The sequence below is a fragment of the Hermetia illucens genome, chromosome 4 (assembly GCF_905115235.1).
Source record: "Hermetia illucens chromosome 4, iHerIll2.2.curated.20191125, whole genome shotgun sequence".
NCBI classification, from domain to species: Eukaryota; Metazoa; Arthropoda; class Insecta; order Diptera; family Stratiomyidae; genus Hermetia; species Hermetia illucens.
Window position 1 is genome coordinate 27,828,857 of NC_051852.1, and position 20,435 is coordinate 27,849,291.

At 42.9% G+C, this 20,435-nt stretch overlaps 1 protein-coding gene across 3 annotated transcripts in view; it reads left to right on the forward strand.

The window, feature by feature from the left end:
- LOC119656197 (protein sprint) overlaps positions 1–20,435 on the forward strand; it is a 586,096-nt gene that overhangs the window by 143,009 nt on the left and 422,652 nt on the right. For all 3 annotated transcript variants that reach the window (XM_038062582.1, XM_038062584.1, XM_038062583.1), the window contains one exon: positions 19,139–19,602. In XM_038062582.1, coding sequence (XP_037918510.1) covers positions 19,139–19,602 — 464 coding nt within the window. The remainder of the gene's footprint in view (positions 1–19,138; positions 19,603–20,435) is intronic.

The window sequence follows — 20,435 nt, forward strand, 5'->3', positions numbered from 1 at the left end:
TTTAGCGATCTTCTTTCAAGCCTAATACCTAATAACCAAAAATTGACTGATTTGTATTTTAATAATGAGCTTTTTGATCTGAAATGCATCTTCCACTAGGAATCTCTGTTGAAAATAGCAACAGGATGACCAGGGTATGCTATATTCAATTCTACGTATGAGAAAAGACTCTGGTATAATCCCTTGGAGGTTCCAACTTAAGTGTTAAGTATTTGTCATGTCGCCTGCCAAAGTTTCAATATGCATTACTCCCAATATGACAAACGCTACATCATCTGAGACGGTCCTGAAAGCAGCACTAAGTTTATGTCCGTTACGCTACACATGCAGTAATAATCCCCAACTTGGGACTGTATGCAATAAGATGGAACTGATTACCCTGGCTATAAGCAGCCTATAGTCCTCCAATCCTACTGCATCCGGTATAATTTTTGGCAAGGATCGTACTCGCAGTGGTTGCTTTTTTGCAAATATGCTGGAGCTACTGCTTGGAACTGAGACTTCCATCTGTCATCACTCCCTAATGTTTGTAGGCCGACTTGGAGGTGCTGATATATCCCAAAATTCTAAAATGAACGTAGTTTTTGTTACGACGCTAGGTGATCGTTTTGTTTTTCTCGTCCGGAAATGTCAGTCCAACGCCCTCCAAGTAAGTCAACTCCACTCACCACTTCACATGAATATAATTCAACATCTTTGAGGTGCTTAGCGAACACGATCAGTTCTATGTGGACCCGGGAGACCAAGAACATCAATGTACACGACATTATAGAGCACTTGTGCCAGTACGGAGTCCTGTGGCACACCAACTGCCGCCAAAGTTTTCCGCATAAGAATCCAATTGGACCAACTAAATCCATGTTTCATGTCGAGGGACACCAGCATACAATATTTGTTAGCAGTATCCTTCTTGGCCAAGTCGATAACCAATTTGTTGGCATCAATAGTTAATCTGTTTTTACAAATCACCACTGGCGAGTTAAAAAACCTCCTTGGGAGCAATTTATTGTAGATTACCTGCTCCAAGATTTTCTCATATATGGATCATAGAAGGAAGGTACTAGCTCCAGCCGTGTCCATGGTGTGGTGGATATCCCTTCCGACTTTCCGCCCGGCGAATATGTCCGGCCTAGACTTCACCGAGAGTTTATACTTGATGTATAGTCTAGGTCCGGGGTCCCCCTTTCCCTTATCAGCTCGTTTTTGGTCTCTGCGGGAATTGCTGTCACATACAGAGGCCTTTAGAAGTCATCAGTGCCCTCTTTTCCCGATAAAAAACCAGTGGATAATTTTTAGCAAAAGAGTGGGACATCAGCGTACGCAGACGAACAACCTCTAAGCCATTGCATGGCTAGTTGTCACTCCGATCGGCTGTTCTTTAGGAGCTCTCCCGACCTGCTATCTAGAACCCTACTCTGGCTTAATAAACTCAGACAGCTCAACTGTTTTTATTCCAAGCTGTATGAAATATAATTCTTCTGAATCAGGGAGGCAGGGTTACTTCTTTTATGCACTCCTCTACCTTTCACGGCCTTTGTTAAGCTTGCCTAAACTTTACCTTTTGTCGTTGAGGAAAACCTTGGAATTGACGAGTTTCTCCACAATGAGTCTATTTCCTGGTTCTGGGGTATTTCCTCCAGTGTTTATAGAAGCCGTCTTCCTAGGCCGGAGATTTTCTTTTAACCCATTATGCTTCGCCATCAGGTTCTTGGTAGTGTGGAGCTTCTTTTGAACACCTACTTCTTCCTTAGTCTTTGCCCATTTCAATTGATTGCGTTATCCACCAACAAGATATAGAAGCCGTCTTCCTAGGCCGGAGATTTTCTTTTAACCCATTATGCTTCGCCATCAGGTTCTTGGTAGTGTGGAGCTTCTTTTGAACACCTACTTCTTCCTTAGTCTTTGCCCATTTCAATTGATTGCGTTATCCACCAACAAGATACTGCAATCGAGAAATGTCGGTGGCATGGAGCTACGATAGTTACCTTCCTTCTTGTCGTAAGAGGAGAATAAAAGGTATAGAAGTTTGTGGAATGTGCGCATGCTCTTTGACAACGGTAGCAAAGTTCCTCAGAATGCTCGCTTTCTCCAACTGGAGCGGGAATCCCAACAATATAACCTGGACATTTTGGGCCGAAGCGCCGGTTTCTGACAGACTTCTAATTGTGAAATTTTACCTCAGGTTAAGGAGCACCAAAGTTGTATAATGCTCTGCACCAACGCGGACTTCCGATGTAGTGGAGAAGGATAGTTTCTACGACCAATTACATGCAGTTCAGGGAAGGTTACCTAAAGTTGACATTGTGGTCGTGATGGGTGATTTGAATGTTGCAATCTGACAACAAAACCGACACCGAGCGAAATCCCGTGAAGTGTGCGTTGTGAAAAGAGAGAACTTGTTAGTGCGCTGGGCAGTGTATATGCAACTTCACGAAAGAGCTTGCATGTGATCGAAAAACTTCCAATGGTCCTTTGAAGAACGTCAACGGTCTTCTCATCCACGATAACGAGCAACTGAAGAGGTGGAAAGAACACCATTTTCATCTGGAAACTAAAGAAAGCACTTATTAAACAATGACAGCTCAGATACCCTCCTCAGGGTGTGTCGGGGACCCTTCACACATCACATCACAAACGGCCTGTATTGTGAAGTTTTACGGTATACCATAGACCTACCGACTCAAAGCTTGTTGCCTCAAGACGTATTCCTTATAATTGGAAGAGTTTCTTCCCAAGTTTTTTGCACCGCTCACTATCATAATTTGATGGATTGGCGTCATTATATAAGACTCATCCAATGGTTTCGATACTCTTTGTTGGAAAAAAGACTTAATCGTTACCAAACAAGCCTTCTTTGTTACCATTTGGATTGACAAATTAGAATGATAAGAGACCGTCACCACTCAGTTTGCTCTCAACTGTATATACCTCGGACGATATTTTTCCAACGATCTTGGTAGAATTCAGGGGTTATGGGGCTTGCTTTGCTTCAGCAAGTAGTGCCGACTTGAGCTTAGAGTCACAAGTGGTGACGGAAGAGGTCCGCTTTCGCTTGCCCTATGAGGACTCGGTCCTAATTCGATTGGTTCTCAATTGAATAGACGGAAAAACTGAGTCTAGACTCCAAATTTTCGAATCGGCGGAGCCCTTTTTGCCGAGAGGAGCTTACTCGAAACAGAGGACTGTTCGAGGCTAGTTGCACATTACTTTGGGATTAATTACCGTTTATTTTCAGATTTCTCATGCAATTCCTCATAAGATCTCCCTTACGGAACTCCCTCGCTCGTCGAGAGAGTCAAAACACGGGAGAAGAACTTACTTCCATTTGTTACAATATGGAAAGGTTTCGCCGAAAGCTTCAGACACTTTTGGTATGTAGCAATAGGAAAGTATAACCTCGAAGCGCTTCGAATACAGAGACTTGTACACGCATCTAAGCTACACCCACCAATAACATATCATGGGCTCCAAGTAATAGTTGTTTTTTGTATACACATTTTTATACACTTTATGCATATTGATTGATTCCACCTTTTATTATTATGGAAGGTTGATGTTGGGACTTCCAGAATCCAGCAAAGACTGGTCTTTGTAGAATAAATTTTCGAAGGCAACTTCCAAGTTTTAGTTAGTTATCAAAGAAATAGTCAGTTCCATCAGACCTATTGAATTTTAAATATTCCATTCAGTATGACCACCCAACAGGGAGAATACCTTTCAGGTAGTCATCTAGAGTGATCTCCAAATAAAGTCGAGCACTGTTCAGAAGCAGCTAACGCTATACTCAGTAAAAGTCTGCGTGGCAGCACAATCCGTAGCCTCTTTGAAACCAGGACCGATGCCTAACCACCTCCCCTGCAGCCAACGGTTGGGCTTTCTCTAAGGACAGTCATCCCGTTAGCCCAGTATCGGGCCCGACATTACACACTCGGGCAAACCATCTTCTTTCACACTTCTTACGCGCATTATAGCGGACAGAGTAGTCTGATGTATCCAGTGTGGGTCTCAGCGAGATTACTAATTTATCTCCACCTTCCACCCAATATACCTTTTCTTGCACCCGATTTCTCTGGATATTACCACATCTAGTGGTGCAGCCACGTCTATATCCTCATTCCCAAGGTGCTTCACCTTCCTTCGTAGTGCCTTCTTCGCCGCCGGCTTAGAGTGTTCCTAAGTTCACGGTGTCCGGGCCACTTGGGTTCACTTCTGCATACCGGCATTAAACCAGTAGCTTCCCTTTCTTCTGCTCTTCTCGAGAAGGGTGAAGGAGAAGGTTCTGATAGGCAGGATTCAGCCTGTAGTCTCCGTCCTTAGTGGTTGAAGTTCCCTCCTACCGAACCTTCCTCTACCGTTTACGGGTAGATTCGGGCTGTAGTACCGCGGACGGGTCGACCGTAGTCGGATACGCATGTGATGAGGCCTTCAAAATCCGCATCTCAGCCGCGACATGATCGCTCATGACCGCGGGTGGATTCGAAGTCTATGTGTGACTTCTGTGTGCATTCTTCAGATGTATGGGGATCTGACAATCGGAAGGCATTGCTAAAACTAGATTCAGTTCTACCAATGACTCTTCCAATGCTCTGTGCCCCCATGTCCATTGTTTTCCAATAGATCTAATCGAATTAGTCTATGAGCTGTTCTAATTGCTCTGAATAAACAAATCCAAAGGCTGCAAATTGAGTAATGCATTCAGAGCTGCGCCGGATGTGGTGCTCATGGCACCGGTGATACTCAGACTGACAGTTCTTTGCAATCTGGCTGGTTTATAGCGAAAACTCGTTTGTTTCACTTTAACCCACCCCACTACAGATGCATAAGTTCACATCGACCTGTGCATCATAAAGTTGTATGCCGCCAACTTATGATGGAAATCGTGGTTTCAGGTGTATGTGATGGTTGTGTCTGGGTCGGTTTCCTGTAGATGTCGAATTCAAAACCCCTTTTCCCCGGATTATTTTTATGTCTAGAACCGGTATCTCCCTTCCTTATTGATCCCCATGATTAAATCAATGTTCCTGTGCGCCCGATTGAGTTTCTCGAGGATTGTTCCTGCTTCTTCCCTGTTGATAATTAGTAATACATCATCTACGTATCTGATCCAGAATCTGGGATGTCCCCTAGCATCCTCGAGTTCATTCTCCAGGTTCTTCATAAATACCTCCCATAGCAGCGGGGAAGATGGGTTGCCCATTGCTGCCACGGAGGTTTTTTATAAAATTTATTCCTGAATGTGAAATAGGATTCACTCGTGCACATGAAGGCCAGTTTCTTATACAGTTTAACCTTCTTCCTCCATTCGAATGAGTTTTCGTGTGTCGTGTCCATTTCTCGAACAAGTGTAGAGCTCCCTTCATCGATACCCTTAGAAGCGCGCTTTTAGGTCGCAGGGTACTAGCATTTCATCACTCTGTATCACCCGGCTTCGTAGAGTCTGGCAATGATTTCTCTGCCATTTCCCACTGCTCGTTTTCCTATTTTTAGGCCTAACCTTTTGATTCCTTCCAAGAGCCACTTCGTAATATTTTGGGTCAGTGTATTCGTTGCTGCTATTATCTCTCTGAGCTCGTTGCCTTCCTTATGTATTTTGGGGAAACATTTGATTCTGGGCAGAGATGGGTTAGGCGCTCTCAATTCGGCTGCTTTCTTAATAGTGGGTTTGTATTCACCCAGAGCCTTTTTCACTCTTTTAACGGAGTCTGGCAGAGCCTCTTCCCGGATGACTTGAAACTTACCTTCTTCTAATTTTTTGCATACTAAGTCGTCGTAAGCTCCCTTGTCCAATGATCACTGCATTTCCTTTGTCTGCTGATAGGTAGACAACGGGTTTCTCTTTCAATTCTTTAATTGTTTGGTAGTGGTTGGACGATGCTCTTTTCCTTGTGGCCTTCTTCTTGTGACGTATATTTGATTCCTGCCTCGATGTCAATTACGATGCCCTTTGGAGGAAGTGGGTTTCTTAGTCAGGTTTCCAGTTCTTCTCATTAACGAAGTTGCTGTACTATCCTTTTTGGCTGACCGTGCCGTAGACACCGGGTGTCCGTATTCCATTGAAATGGAGAGCCTTTCTTCCACAGATTTCTCCGTAGGGGAACATGAAATAGGTGAGGCCTCCAAAATCCGTGCCTCGGCAACGGCCTGATTTCTCAAAGTCGCGGATGCATTCGAAGTCTGCGACTTCTTACCACTTGGAGAGTTACAATCCTTTGTTTCCATTTTCATGTGTTTTTGGACACCTTTAGTGTAGTAATAAACTATCACAAGCTCCCCCACCACGACAACGTGGTGTCCAAGAGTGCGAATATTGAAGTAAAAAGGAGAAAGGAAGAAACTAAACTCTAAAGCTGAGGCTAATCGAATGCTCTCGGATACGTACGGTAAGGCAGCAATAAGTGAAAGGACGTATCGTGAATGGTTTCAACGCTTCAAGAACGGCGGAATCATTGCATGTGTCTCAGTCAGTCATTTTCAAGTGCCTCGAAACCTTGGGAATGGTTTATAAGCAAGAAAATTAGGTGCCGTACGAGTTGAAGCCGAGAGGACGTTGAACGGCGTCTGTTTGCTTGTGAACAGTTGCATCAAAGGCAACGACGGAGGATATTTCTGCACCGTGTCATGAGTGGGAACGAAAAATGAATTCACTACGATAATCCCAAACGCAGAAAATCATGGGGTTTGCCCGGCCAGGCTTCCACATCGACAGCCAGATCCAATATTCACGGCTCCAAAATTAGGCTTTGTATTTGATGGGACCAGCTGTATGTAGTGTACTACGAGCTGCTAAAACTATTACAGGTGAACGATATCGAACTTAACTGATGCGTTTGAGATGGACACTGAAGGACAAAGGCCTCAATTCGAGGAAAGGCACCACAAAGTAATTTTAATGCATGACAATGGTCGCCCCCATGTGGCGCGACTGATGAAAACATACTTGGCGACTCTGAAATACTGACAATGCGCCATTTGATTACCGCCTGTTCCGATCAATGACGCACGATCTGGCCGATCAGCATTTCAGTTCTTACGATGAAATGAAAAATTGGATTGATTCGTGGATTGCCTGAAAGGATGACGAGTCCTTTCACGCGGGATTCGTTTATTGTTAGATAAATGAGAAAAAGTTGTGGCCAGCGATGGACAAAGCTTTCAATCATAAATTTACTAACAATTTTTGAAAATTGAATTTTGAGTTTTGAGGAAAAAACGGCGGAACCTAATGTAGAAAGAATTTCTGCACTTCAGGCTTTGACATGGTAAAGAAACATAATAAGCGTACGCAGGGACTTTCGACATTCGCTTGGTATGTAGAAGCCTCCTCTGGTTTGAGCTCTATAAAGTGACGTATCACTTGAGGTGGTCCTCGTATTCCGGGCCTTATTTAAATTTAACAAGTTCTTCCAAAGTATCATGACTAGAATACCACAAGTTTATTTGTCAACCCTTCTTATTCTCGAGTGCTTCAGGTTCATATCAGTTCAGCAAAAAAAGACCATGAAAACAAAAGACAATTTGCTAAAATCACAGTTAAATTTAGATATCCGCTTAACCAGATACATTCGTGGTTACCAAATGACTCATAGCGAGAGTAGAGACTAGACACAGACTGGTTGTGGACTGATTCCGGACAAATCAAACAAAAGAAATCTAACCATCTTAAACTTGAGAAACAACGATCAAGAAAACATATTTCAGATATGCTCAGGTTTCCATCACAGATACCTATCAGTAACTTGTGCTGGAAAGGCTTGGCTTGTATTAATTCCAGCTCTATCGCATGATCATAATTTCCTTTTCTTGTACTCATCTCGAGAACAATTTGGTTGATGTTGAGCATTTAAAAGATCGCGATGATCTTAAAAATTCCAGGATGATATGCATAAAGTCCGTTGACCGCGAGCATATCCATTACTTAACGAGCAAAAACAAGCTTGAAAATTGAATCACAATTTCTTTCGGACGTGCTTGGATGCCCTTTCAGATACGTGTCTCATAAATTAACAAAGGGCGTGGTCGACATGATCCTTTCACTTTGCTGTCGATCAATTTCATCTGGTCGCTCGTGGAGTGATCTTAAGAAAGCGGGCAAGGTATTGTTTGACCTATTCACACTCCAACCTGATCCCATCAGAATCGATGATCCACCCAATATCGGGGCCGGTAACATTCCCGGTGGGTTGTCTACAACATCTTTATTTCCAGACAATTTGGCGAGTCGCTTAGCGAGATGGATTATTACACCGGCTAAGATGGGCGATCATCTTGATTGCCATTCTGGGATTTACAGACGCTGTTTTAGCAGCGCAGCGGAATCAGGAGGCGACGAAAGAATTTCTGTTGGCGGTTCATGTGCAGTCAACCGAGCGCGTTTATATCGCTGAAGTTTAACTATAAAAATATCTTTGCAATGATCTTGCCATGCCCTCCTAACAAAGAAGTGCTACGACTATTTAAAACAGTTGGATATCAAAAAATAAGTAGCAAAAAGGTGATCGCGATAAAGGCGAGAAATTGGAATGTTTTGTGCTTGCTAACAGAGGTTTCAGCAGGATTAAAACACCATTCAGACTCCGTAGAGGGCTTTGTGGCCAACATGCATTCAGGGAGAGAATACTTTTAATTATCTGCCCAACATTGCACTGATCGCGCCCATGATTGCTTGGGCTACATTCGAGTGTTTACTTGGCGATTCCAATCTCTGCCATTCAAAATACGCTTTCTGTACTCAATATTAGTTCGACATTGGAGATTGGCATGTATGTCATAACAATAATAAATTAAGAAATCTGCGCTCTGTATTTGGAACATGTGTACAAAGGCAGCGGATCGGCGAAAAAGCATGGCTGACTAGGCGCTAGACATTCGGTTGGGTCTGGCACTTCGTTAATTGCCAATAAATGCAATAAAGATACTCACCTCCGAACGAGAGATCACTATCGATTGATCAATGGAATTATGGCGATTATGCATAGTCGGATTTAAGTATTTTCTATTGCTATTATGAGGAAATGAAATTGGTACTCGCCAGATCACTGCTCAGTGGATTAGAAAGATTCAGGTCATGGTACTGGGGTTGGGTTAGATGCAGTTGCAAGTTAACGAGGCTCGATTATAATCGGAAATTGTGAAAGTTATTTTGATGTTCAAGTGAGAATCAATTTCACATTGAAATTTAATAAAAACTTAATGTGATTGAGTGGTGGAATGTTAGCCAAATGACACATCAATATCATGTTTATTATTCAGTTGAAGAAAACCAGAAGCGGAAGCTGCTCCTATGGAACGAATGTGTATTCTATCAGTGTCGTGCTGATAGAAAATAATAAACAGCTTTGTTTGATATTCCAATCTTATCGCGATTCTGGTTTAAATTCCTTCAAGTATTTTTATCTAGAATAAAATCAATTGAGTTGATGAAGTACTACATCCTTTAAGAGTGGTCAGCAGAATCTCGGTATGTAGCAGCACATTGACGGCCATGCAGGTCCGCCCAAACCTCAAAGAGCTACGTAGAACAATCAATCAAACATCAAAACACGCTTGCCCTCGTTTGACTACCTGATACAGGAATGGAGACAGAATCGTTGTCACTTCGTCCCTTTGAGTCATTTTAACAACAATTCAGAGATTTGTTGTCCTCGATATCCCTTTTTTGGACGCTCAGTCTTTAGTCTGGTGCATTAGAATCGCACCAAAATCAAAATATACTAAAAGGGAAATATAGCAAAAGACAAATTAAAAATTGGAAAATAATGTCAGCTGTGATCGAAGAGGAAGAATCCACGACACATCACATCTTCTCTTGATGTCTCCTTTGCCTTAAATGACAATGACGAGAGTTATTTGGCTTATTATTTGCTTATTTGCCTTAGCATCTTCCGGCTATTGTAATCGAAGGTGTCTCTTTATTTGAGTGTGAGCGAGGGCGAAAAGACCCTCAAAATGTTCACTGCCGCGGCAACTGTAAGTACATCTTGGTTGTTTTTTTGTTTTGACCAAACCAGGATGGACCATTAGCAGAAACCGTCGACGTGCACGATTCATGGACGTAAATCCACACCTAGGTACTACTGAGCTCTTTTCGCACATGAGTTACGAATGACACTAATTCCTGCCATTTGTCTTCCAACTGAAGCATGCGGTGCACCAGAAGAGGAATTTTGGTCCCCCAAGCCGCGAAGCGACTGCAATAGAATATTGCATGCTCTGCGTCTTCTTCCTCGCCTGGGCAGGTTAGGCATGCTGGCGAATCGTCATAACCAAACCTGTGCAGATATTTGCGGTACTCACTGCGACCAGATAGAAACGCGGCGATGGTTGACCCACATACGGATGATCCGAATCAGCTTATGCGTCCATCGACTTTTCGTTGAGCCCGATGGGATCATCGGGTCTGCCATCTGACCAATAATAATGCCCTTTCCTCGCTCTTCATCAATTTCACAGCGTCTTGGGTTGTCAGTCTTCTTATGCAGATTCGTGATATATCTTCAGCCAATATGTCTATCGGCAACAGCCCGGCTATAACTAACGCCGCGTCGTCTGATATCATTCGAAAGCCGCCAATCATTATCAGAGCACATAATCTGTACGAAAGCTATTGGTTTTTGCTGATTTCCTTAGTCGTCAATGCTGCAGCCCACACAGAGGCGGCATAGAGCAAGACTGAGCTAATGACTCGACATAGCAAGACTCAACTGACGTATTTGGGTCCGCATTTGAGAAAATGCTGCTAGTGCTGCCTTTTTATCGACATACTCTACATGCATTTTGAAATGTAGTCTATTGTCGAGCAGCACACCTAAGTATCTTACCGCCTTTTTGGTTCCTGCTTCCAGCACGAAGTATTCGAGGGTCTTCCTCCTTGTTATCAATACGGTTTCTATTTTGTGATTTGCGAGCACTAGTCTGGCAGTTTCCAGCCAGCCCTTGATCTTGCAGATCGCTCCATTGACTGTTGCTTCAGTCTCGTGAAAGTGCTTTGCAGATAGAAAGACAGAAATACTGTCAGTGAAACCTATTACTTTTACCCCTTCCGGTAAACGCAGGTGGAAGATTCCATGATACATAATGTTCCACCAGAGTGGACCAAGTACCGACCTCTGAGGAACTCTAGCTGAGACACGGCAGTAATTTGTGCCTTTGTCGATCTCGTACTTTAGCTCCCTATCTGACCATCTGACCAATTTACTGAGTTGAAAGCATTCTTCATGTCGAACATGACGGCTGCGCATACTCTTTTGACCCCCATCGTCATCTCTCATCTTCTATGGCAGTGGCAGCGATGTCTACCACCATCTTTATTGCATCGATGGTGAAGCGACCTTTCCTCAATCCAAACTGCACATCGGAAAGAGCCCTTTCATTTTCAGTTGTTTCGAGCAATATGCTGGCAATTATTCCCTCAAGTATCTTCCCCATTGTATTTATAAAGCGATATGACGCCGGATCGCTAGGTTGTTTGTTTCCTTTTCGCACCAAATTCAAGTCCAATGTTCTCCTCGAACGTTGGATGCATCTTCGGGCTTGCCGACACTTTGCCCTCAGCGTCTTTATTTCCTCACTCCACCAGCAGCATGGTGAGCTTCTTCTGTTGGTAACTCTTCTCGGCATTGCAGGGTCGCACGCGGTGGCAACAGACTGAATTAGCTGTTTGGTCAACTTTTCTGTTAATGCTTGATTCATATTGGCAGAGTTAATTACCAAGTCAAACGCGTCTTTATCGAACAGGGTATTCTTCTACCTGTCAGTTTGAGATTCTACGCCATTCTGTGTTCTTTGATTTCAAACACTATGACTGACAACTACTGTGGCTGAATTCTTCGCTAACCCACCACCTCATCTTAGGCAGAAGCGAAAAGCTGGCCAAAGCGATGCGATCGAAGTCATTATTTGCAATTCCTAATTCGAAAGATGCCACCGTTTCCAGTATCCTTCGACCTCTGTTGCCCACACGTTGAAGTCACCGCTGATAATTGTCGCCACATTGTCTACCCTAGGCTGAAAACCTTCCATTGCCCAACTTGGTCTTGCATAGCAGCTGTGGAAGTTGATACCATTTATTTTAACCCGGACGAAACACTCTAACGATCATTGCGCGTGACTGGGAGAGATAGCAATATCTTTAGTGGGTAGAAATACCCAAAATGAATCAATGTCTTTTAAAGATTTCACCCCATTTAAAAAAAAAATAATCTTATCACCATTTTAATCAACCTTTATAACTAAGTGACCAATGCAAGGATTACGAGAATGTCCCCCGTGGTAACATCTTTGATATAACGTGGGCAAATTCCTGACCTATATGGTTTTGCTGTTTTGATTGCCACCACTTTTTCTTCTTTAGAGTTGTACCACGCAATAGTGAATAATACAAATTAACTTTCTTGTTTGTGTTTTGGACGAATGACTGGTCTTTTTACATTGTAATGGAGATAAGATGTTACCATCTGTAGACAGTAAAACAACTTTCGTTCGATCTAGTAAGCTATGCGCTTTCCATTTGTCTGTCGGCAGTTTTCGCGCACTCATCTTATCCTGGACACTATTCTACAATTGGAAATAATGCATTGCCACCTATGGAATGCAATTCTTAAGCACCAATACATCTTTAGATTTGCAGCTTAACGTCAAATCTTGTTACTATGAAGCTCCAATCTATGTTATATCCTTTGAGAGATCGACTAATTTTAGCAGTTATAATTAGTAGAAAACGAAGATAAACCATATCACCAATAACTTCAAATAAATCATATGAAGTGCTAACACCATCTTTAATTATTTGAAATATGCTCCAGATGGATGTTATTTTAACGCTGTTGAAAGCCCATTTTTCATATCCCCTGTTTGATCATATATGAATAAAAGAGCATCCACAGAATATGTTCCTTCGTATTGTGTTCTATTCTGATGACATAAATTCCGCTCTTTATTCCACTGATAACCAACAATTGCTTCTCCGGCTTCTTTTCGCCGATTCAACTTTGAAGAATAATTTTAGCTAATGCATCCACAGGATCTATTGGCTTTTGTCACACGCAGAGTCCTTTGCATTAACAGTTTTGGTCAGTATTATAATCAGGCGGTTTCGTCCACGTCCACGTAACGACGAACTTAGCAAGGCCGTTTCCTTGGCTACTTCCAATTGTAGAAAATTTATTCACATTTTCTTTTTGGAAAATCCAACGAATCCCTTGTATACCACTGTGATTTGCTCCAGTTTATATTGCAATCTTGCAATTCATACGATTTGGAGATAGCTGCAACGTTACAATCCAATAGATAACAGAATACAGATTCTACCGAAGAACACGTTAACTTTTTAAAGAAACAATGCGGAAACTGTACGCTTCGGGTATAAAGGTTCTGTGTTGATCTTGGTGAAAAAATTCCTAAGTGCGGTTTTCCATTCGTACATTCACTCCGCTATGTTTCAGAAATAAGATCAGTTTCGGAAAGCACTAATGGAGCCCTTTCATTTGATACCCCACATGGTCATCATCTGTCAAAAAAAAACACCTTAAACTTAACACAAAATGACGCCACTTGCTGTATGTAAAGGGATTCACAGACAACATGTTCTCACAAAACTCCACGACAGTAGCCTTATTCGTTTCCGAATAAATCGGGTGTGTCAGGTACAAAACCTTAAAAACGGATCCTCAACTTAATTCCCCCCGATGGGTAGATGGATACCAACAACGTAAAAACTACTTAATCTTATGGTAAATTTCAAATGAATCTAAAAATGGTTTTTGAAACCCAAACAAGCTTGTCATGACCCGAAAACAGGCAATTTTATGTGCTATGGACAATCTCTCTCAGAAAAATATTCAAAGAACTCCAGCTTTGTAACGGATTGGCATAAGATGTTCGTTTTGGCACCGCTTCACCTCTATCAGCCAACCTTTTCCACACGGAAAATCTGATGCGACAGTGTCATCAATTTCATTCAGACTTCCGCTCCAAACTTCTAGTGAAGATTATTAAGTCCGTACTATGCATAGGAGCTCACGAAGCTTGATTGTTACCCTGTACTCACTTCTCCTGGTGGTTTTTCAGATATCTATGTCATCCGCATGAGGTCCTCTGTCGATTTTTTTCCGTCAAGATGTAAGTGTATCTTAAACTCTGCATTCTTAAACGAACGTCAGAAAATCTGGGTAAAGTTTAATGATCCAACAATTGCTTCAGATACGTACGAAAGTCTATATCGTGACAAAGTACGAGCAGCACTAGGATTCCCACGAGAACTGAAGGAAGAAAACAAGAGCTAGAAGAAGATAATTTTTAGTTCTCGAATTTGGGCGGTATTTGCATCCTTTACCAGTTTTGATAAAATGGATGTCTGGTTAATATAAGGAAGCTGAACGCTAATGGATCTATCCAAATCATTTAAAGTTCAAAAATTGAAATAATTAAGCTGGGAAATATTCTAAACATCGAGTAGCTATCCATTCCTAACTAAAATGATACCCATTTTTTCCACCATCGCTTCGCGGAAGTCAATGAGAGCCAACCAAAACAATTCATGCCATTAAAGATAGCGATAATTATGGAAGATAATAATCCACGCAAAAAAATTGAAGCTTCAAATAAAAAACCAGTTACAAGATAATTATTTTAAACTCAGGTCGTCAATGAAAAGCTACATTCAAGTACTTTTGAGACAGAGTGGATATAAGATTACTCAAAACACTTATCTCAATTCAAAGAAATGTACAGGTTTTCGTCCATATTATTCTTTACATTCAGGTATGCAAGAAGATATTCGATGCATTCCGCAGCAATGTTTCAAGTTCCAATCGCAATTCAATGCAGGTTCATGGATACGTCCGGAAATATTGGATAAGATAAATCAAATGTTTTCAGTTAATTCCATTGAATTCATGACGATAAAAGTGATTAAATTGGACAATTTTTGCTTTTACAAAGTAATTTGTCACTTTATTGTGTTTAAACAGGAAATACGATTCGTAGTCATACGTTAGGTATGTTATATATAGGATTTAACCGAAATATGGCGGCTAATTTAGCTAATGCATAGCAAAAATTTATCTCTTAAGTGAAATACAGTAGACAGACTAACGTTAATGACTACAACGATTTTCTGAGGCAGAAAGTTATCCCAGCACTTTGAACCACGCTCATCAGCACAAAGTCGCCGTTTTCAACCACATGATCCACAGGATGCTATTATTATTATTAATTCTGTCAAGGGAAGTCTTTATAGAACTATTGTGTCCCTTTCATTGGTTATAGTGTAGATATTAACTACAAGCCTATAACCATTAGTAATTTCCGTATATTGCATACTTCCAAATCTTTCAACTTTGCACCTGGTATTAAGTATTCTACCAGGTGCCTCGACCTCCTTTGCACAAATGGTGGACACTGTCCCAGAATGTGAATAGAGGTTTCGGCACAATCCTCACAGAACCTGCAGGAAGTATCCGTAGATATCCCTAACTTCCTTGGGTGGTAATTTAGTCGGTAGTGACCCGTGAGAATTCCCACTATGATTCGGAAGTTCTTCTTGGTGAGGTTTAAACAGTCCCTTGTGAGCTTCGGTTCGTATTCGCCAATAAGCACCCTTTACTGCTCCATTCCTGGTAGACTCGTCCAGTAGAGTTCCCTCAGCCGTTCATAACAATGAAACCGTTTTTGATTCCACAAACAGGTTGTGGCCCGTGTGAAAGGGTCCCGGGTTTCTTCTTGGCCCGTTCGTGCGCTGCCTCGTTGTCTCCTAACCCAACATGGCCTGGAACTCAGAGTATCCAGCCCTTATTGTGTGAGCCGAGCGTATTCTGTCTCTCAAGGCATTTACGTACCTGTTTGGAGTTCACCTGGTTGGACCTAAATGCCTTGTCAGTCAGAATAGCAACGTTCTGCCTTCGAAATTCCTTTGGAGATTATTTGTCTAAGGCATAGTCTTCCGCCTAGAATATGTTAGCGTGTTTACCTATTGGTTTCAAGTACATTTCCATTGGACCTCCGGCCCCGGCATTCACTCCCTCTGCTGTGAGTCATCCGTGAGTATACCAAGTAATGAGCTGTTTGTTTAAGCGGTATGTCGCAGCCACGTCCCCAGTTTGCCTTGCCTTGTTACTCCGTGTGTTTCAAACTTCTTATTGAAGTGAAACGTCGTTGTCATGTTATTCCTTGGTATTAATAATTTGGTGAGCACGCCACTAATCAATTATTCCACCTCAAAATATTTGCAGCAAAATTAAGAAGACAAAACGAATGAAACCATTACAAGATATAATAGTAAATGGAAAATATATGCAACAGTAATGCAAGAATGAAAAAAATAATGAAAGAAAATGCGTCTACACTCACTGGTGGTTTCGACCTGAAGAAGGAACTATACCGCATCGGGCTCGCGTCAGATGCGCCGGCGGTAGTTCAGTGCATCGGCGGGGGCGTTCGCTCTACCGGCGATGCAGTCGGTGGTTCACGTCTCCGCTGTGCTACCACATCACACGCACGGGTTCAGCGGGGAAACCCGGGACATGATTCCTGACACTTTGTGAACGCTTTTTCGGAGCGTCCCTTTGTTCGGCAAAAGGTTTCAGTCCTGAAAAGGAGACCCATTTGGGCCCGTCCCGGACGTCAAGCTTGAAATAGTGCTTTCGTCGCTCTAGGGCTTTAAAGGAACTCTCATATGGTGGGTACACCGACTTCTAAGGAGCATCCACCCTAATGAAGACCTGAGAGCGCATCTTCGACCTACGACCCCCAATAAGCACACTTTACTGCCCCATTCCTGGTAAGCTCGCCCAGTAGAGTTCCGTCAGCCGCTCCTCTTCATTTGTTAATCTCAGAACCATGAACCCGTTTCCAATTCCACAGAAGGATGTTGGCCCGTGCGAAGGCGCCCGGCTCCCTTCTTGGCCAGGTAGTTCGCTGCCTCGTTGCCTTTCAATTCAGTTCACATCACTCCACCGACAGCTGAAACCGCGCAGGTTCAGCGGAGAAACACGGGGCGTGATTCCTGACACTTTGCGAATGTTTTTCGGAGCGTGCCCCGGTTCAGCAATATGTTTCAGGCCTGACAACTAGACCCATTTGGGCCCGTTCCAGAAGTCGAGCTTGAAAGAGTGCTCTCATCGGACATATGGAGGGTGCAGCAGCTTCCACGCAGCGTCCACCCCAATGAGGACCTGCAAGCGCTTCTCGAGGTCCCTACAGGGTTGGCGGAGAGCTGCAGATACTTCCCGTACACCACCTCCGTCGGCTGGCCGTGAATGCCTCTCGGTGGGCTGTGCGAAGACCGAGGAGGACGAAAGGCAAGAACAGCAACCACGACGGATCGTTGCGAGCCATCAAGGCGGAATTTAGCGTACATTGCCAACGTTCCAGCATCCCATTGCATTGATGATGGTATGCAGTGGTCCTGTGGTGTTTGAAACCCAGTAGTTTGCCTAACTTCGAGAAAAGGGTAGATTCAAATTGCATTCCCTGATCCGTGACGATTGCGGGTAGTAGTTTTTCTAATCCCTTGACAAAATTTCCTCAAGCTACTTGGTTTTGCTTCTTCAATCGTCTTTCTGTTCGCTGTCATTGCATCTTTGTATCTCGGCTAGTCCTTTGCTTATTTTGCCCGGTTGAAAAGTTTTCTGGACCCCTGCTCACAATCTGCTCCTGCTTTGCCAGGGTACGTCTTGATGAAGATTAACCGGATACACAGATAACGACTCTTTTGAGGTTTTCCACCACTGATTCTAGTTCCAGTTCGTTTTTAACATCACTGGCTACTTCCAGATGAGCCGTGTGTTCTTCTAGTGCCCTTTATAGGAATCTCAGTCTGTTAACCTAGGATTGCTTACTATTGTTTGTACTTCAGAGCAACTATCGATACCGAGCCTTATTATTCTGTGATATCCCGCCCCCATTCCCCACCAGTCTGATCATAAAAGAATTCTTCTTGCCTAGTGCTGGTCACGAATGTAGGCATGTTTCCTACAGACAAAGTTTTCTCTATCTACACTCTGAAGCACGCTGTGTAATAAAGCCATTCGGACTATAATAACTTTTCTCTTCCTTTGGCTTTTTTAAAACGGGCTTGCGATAGTCTACGGTGAACTTAGCGTGTCCAGAAGACTTAGTGGTTAAAGCGGCTGAGGGGTCTGTATCGTAACTGGATGTCCATTTCCAGTGGACAAAGCTGTTAATAAGTTCCGGGGTCATAATAATGTTCTCCGGTGAACGGAATGCTGCTCACATTGGCTCTTAGTAAAAATCTCAGAAAGACACGTCTGTTCCAGCTGTACCGCGTGGAACGTCGAAGCTAGAGCGGACGAGATTGGGATTCCCATCCGCTTAAAACAATTTCCGGTATCTCGAACCGCAGCCCTGTGAGACTACAATTTATGTATTACTTTACAGGATGGGTTTACCCTTAGGCACTTGTGTTTCCGCTCATTTTTTGCTTTCCTCCTTCATACTTCCTTTATCACCTCGTTTTATAATCTCAACTGTACAGAGGAAATCGTAAGCCAGTGCTCCTTCAACCTCAAAATCTTTGCAATTATATTTTCCGGGCTCACGCTCCTCCCTAGCGCTGAGGTTCCTTCCAATCATCGCGACCTTCAGGCAGTGAAACATCACTTCCTTCTCTGCCATGTCACCACATCCAGAACAATCCGCTAATTGTCCAACCCAAAGCGATGTGAATACTGCTTTCAGCAACCACCGTGCACCGTGAATGGGGGGTAATGTATGTGGTCTCCCCGTGTTTTCCCTCTAGCTCTAGCTCTAGCCTTAATGTTAGGAGTGAGTCAGTGCGGCTAGAGATGATAGGACTCTGATTCGGCCGCACTCCCACGTTCGCTATCTTTTCTTCAGGATGTCGACTGAGATTATGCCCCTTCACTACCAGTATTACTTCATCTGATGTGATTCTGAGAGCGGTGTAAACCCTCCAAACCATGAACGGGTAAGCGGAATTTACCTGCTTCAATGAAGAAAACACAGGTGGCATGTTTCCATGTTGAAAATAATTGATAATGTCAACATTTAAACTACATCTCAATTTTCCTCCAGCTAATTTTATTAGATTTTCAATTGATAACTTGTAAAATTTGTCTGGTTTTCCTATTTATATGGAACTTCTATTTTCTTTCTTTTACAGTTGCTCAGCTCGCTGGCGACCGACTTAGATTTAATGCTAAACGATCTCAGATCCTCGCCAAATTCACGATTCATCCAACCATCAAGTGTAATCCGTTCAAATCAGTCTGTGTCAATAGTTACATCTGCCAATCGTTCAAATCAGGATCACCATCATCAGCAGAACTACCAACATCAGTGCCACCAGCAACATCGTCAGCAGCGTCAGGACGAGCAAGACCATCGTCCATTTGGTCGTCATCAACAGTATTTTAATTTACTACCGTTGCCCGCATCCAAACTTCCTTCAGTAACATCTTCAACATCAAGTACCGTCGAGAAGGAAAGCAATGCAGGCGGTAACGCAACATCAGTGGGAGGAACTAACATAGGAAGCAGCAGCAGCAGTGCTAGTGGAAATGCTAACAATAGCAGGAGTGGCATTACGAGTAGCAGCAGTAGCCAGAGGCCGACAGCATTCCTCCGGTAAGTCCCAAGTTTTCATAAAGATATCTTTAGGATAGTTATTCGATGCAGAGACTTGAAATCTAAGATGGGATGATACTGGGGGAGGGTTCGTTCTAAGCGAATAGTTCTCAAATCAGCGTTGATACGAAATGTAAACATCTCATTTCTGAAAAGTGCATTTCAGCAGAGCTGCCCCCTGGCATATATTGAAAGAGCTGGCATTATGTAACCTTTCAATTTGAGAAAATAATCTTTTGCCATCCTTGAATGTTCCTTAAACTTGGAGGAATTTGGCGCGTTTCCATAAAGTTTTGAAACACTGTCTAAGCAAAGGCTGAAAGATTCACATGTCATCCACTCGCATGTGCATACCTACATGCTCCTCTGAATCTACTAAGAACTGAGCACTATAGCTATCTATCGTCAAGGTACTTAGATATTTCACTTTGATGGTCAATTGACTTCTGCACTACGACGTCTAGCAATTGTAGTGGAGCATGCACCGTCTAAGCCATGCTATCTGAGGCTGTCCTTTGTATGATGTGTATCTTGGAGCGATAGCTGCACGGTCCGCAAGACGACCTCGGCAACGGCAACTTGCCCAGGGAAGCAACGAATCGTAGCATAATGTAACACAACATCACAGAAAGTAACATATGAAAGAAAACTAGACCAGCATGTGACGTACGAGGGTAGCAAGCGCTCGTCTATCTGTGACTCCGATAGTTCGCTACTTTACTGCGCTACATAACTCCGTCCTCCAGACTAGTCTAATGTCGCCAGTTCTTTGTTGATCTTTATCACATTTTTAGTTGAGAAGTAAATTTCTGTTAAATTGAAAATTTCATTTT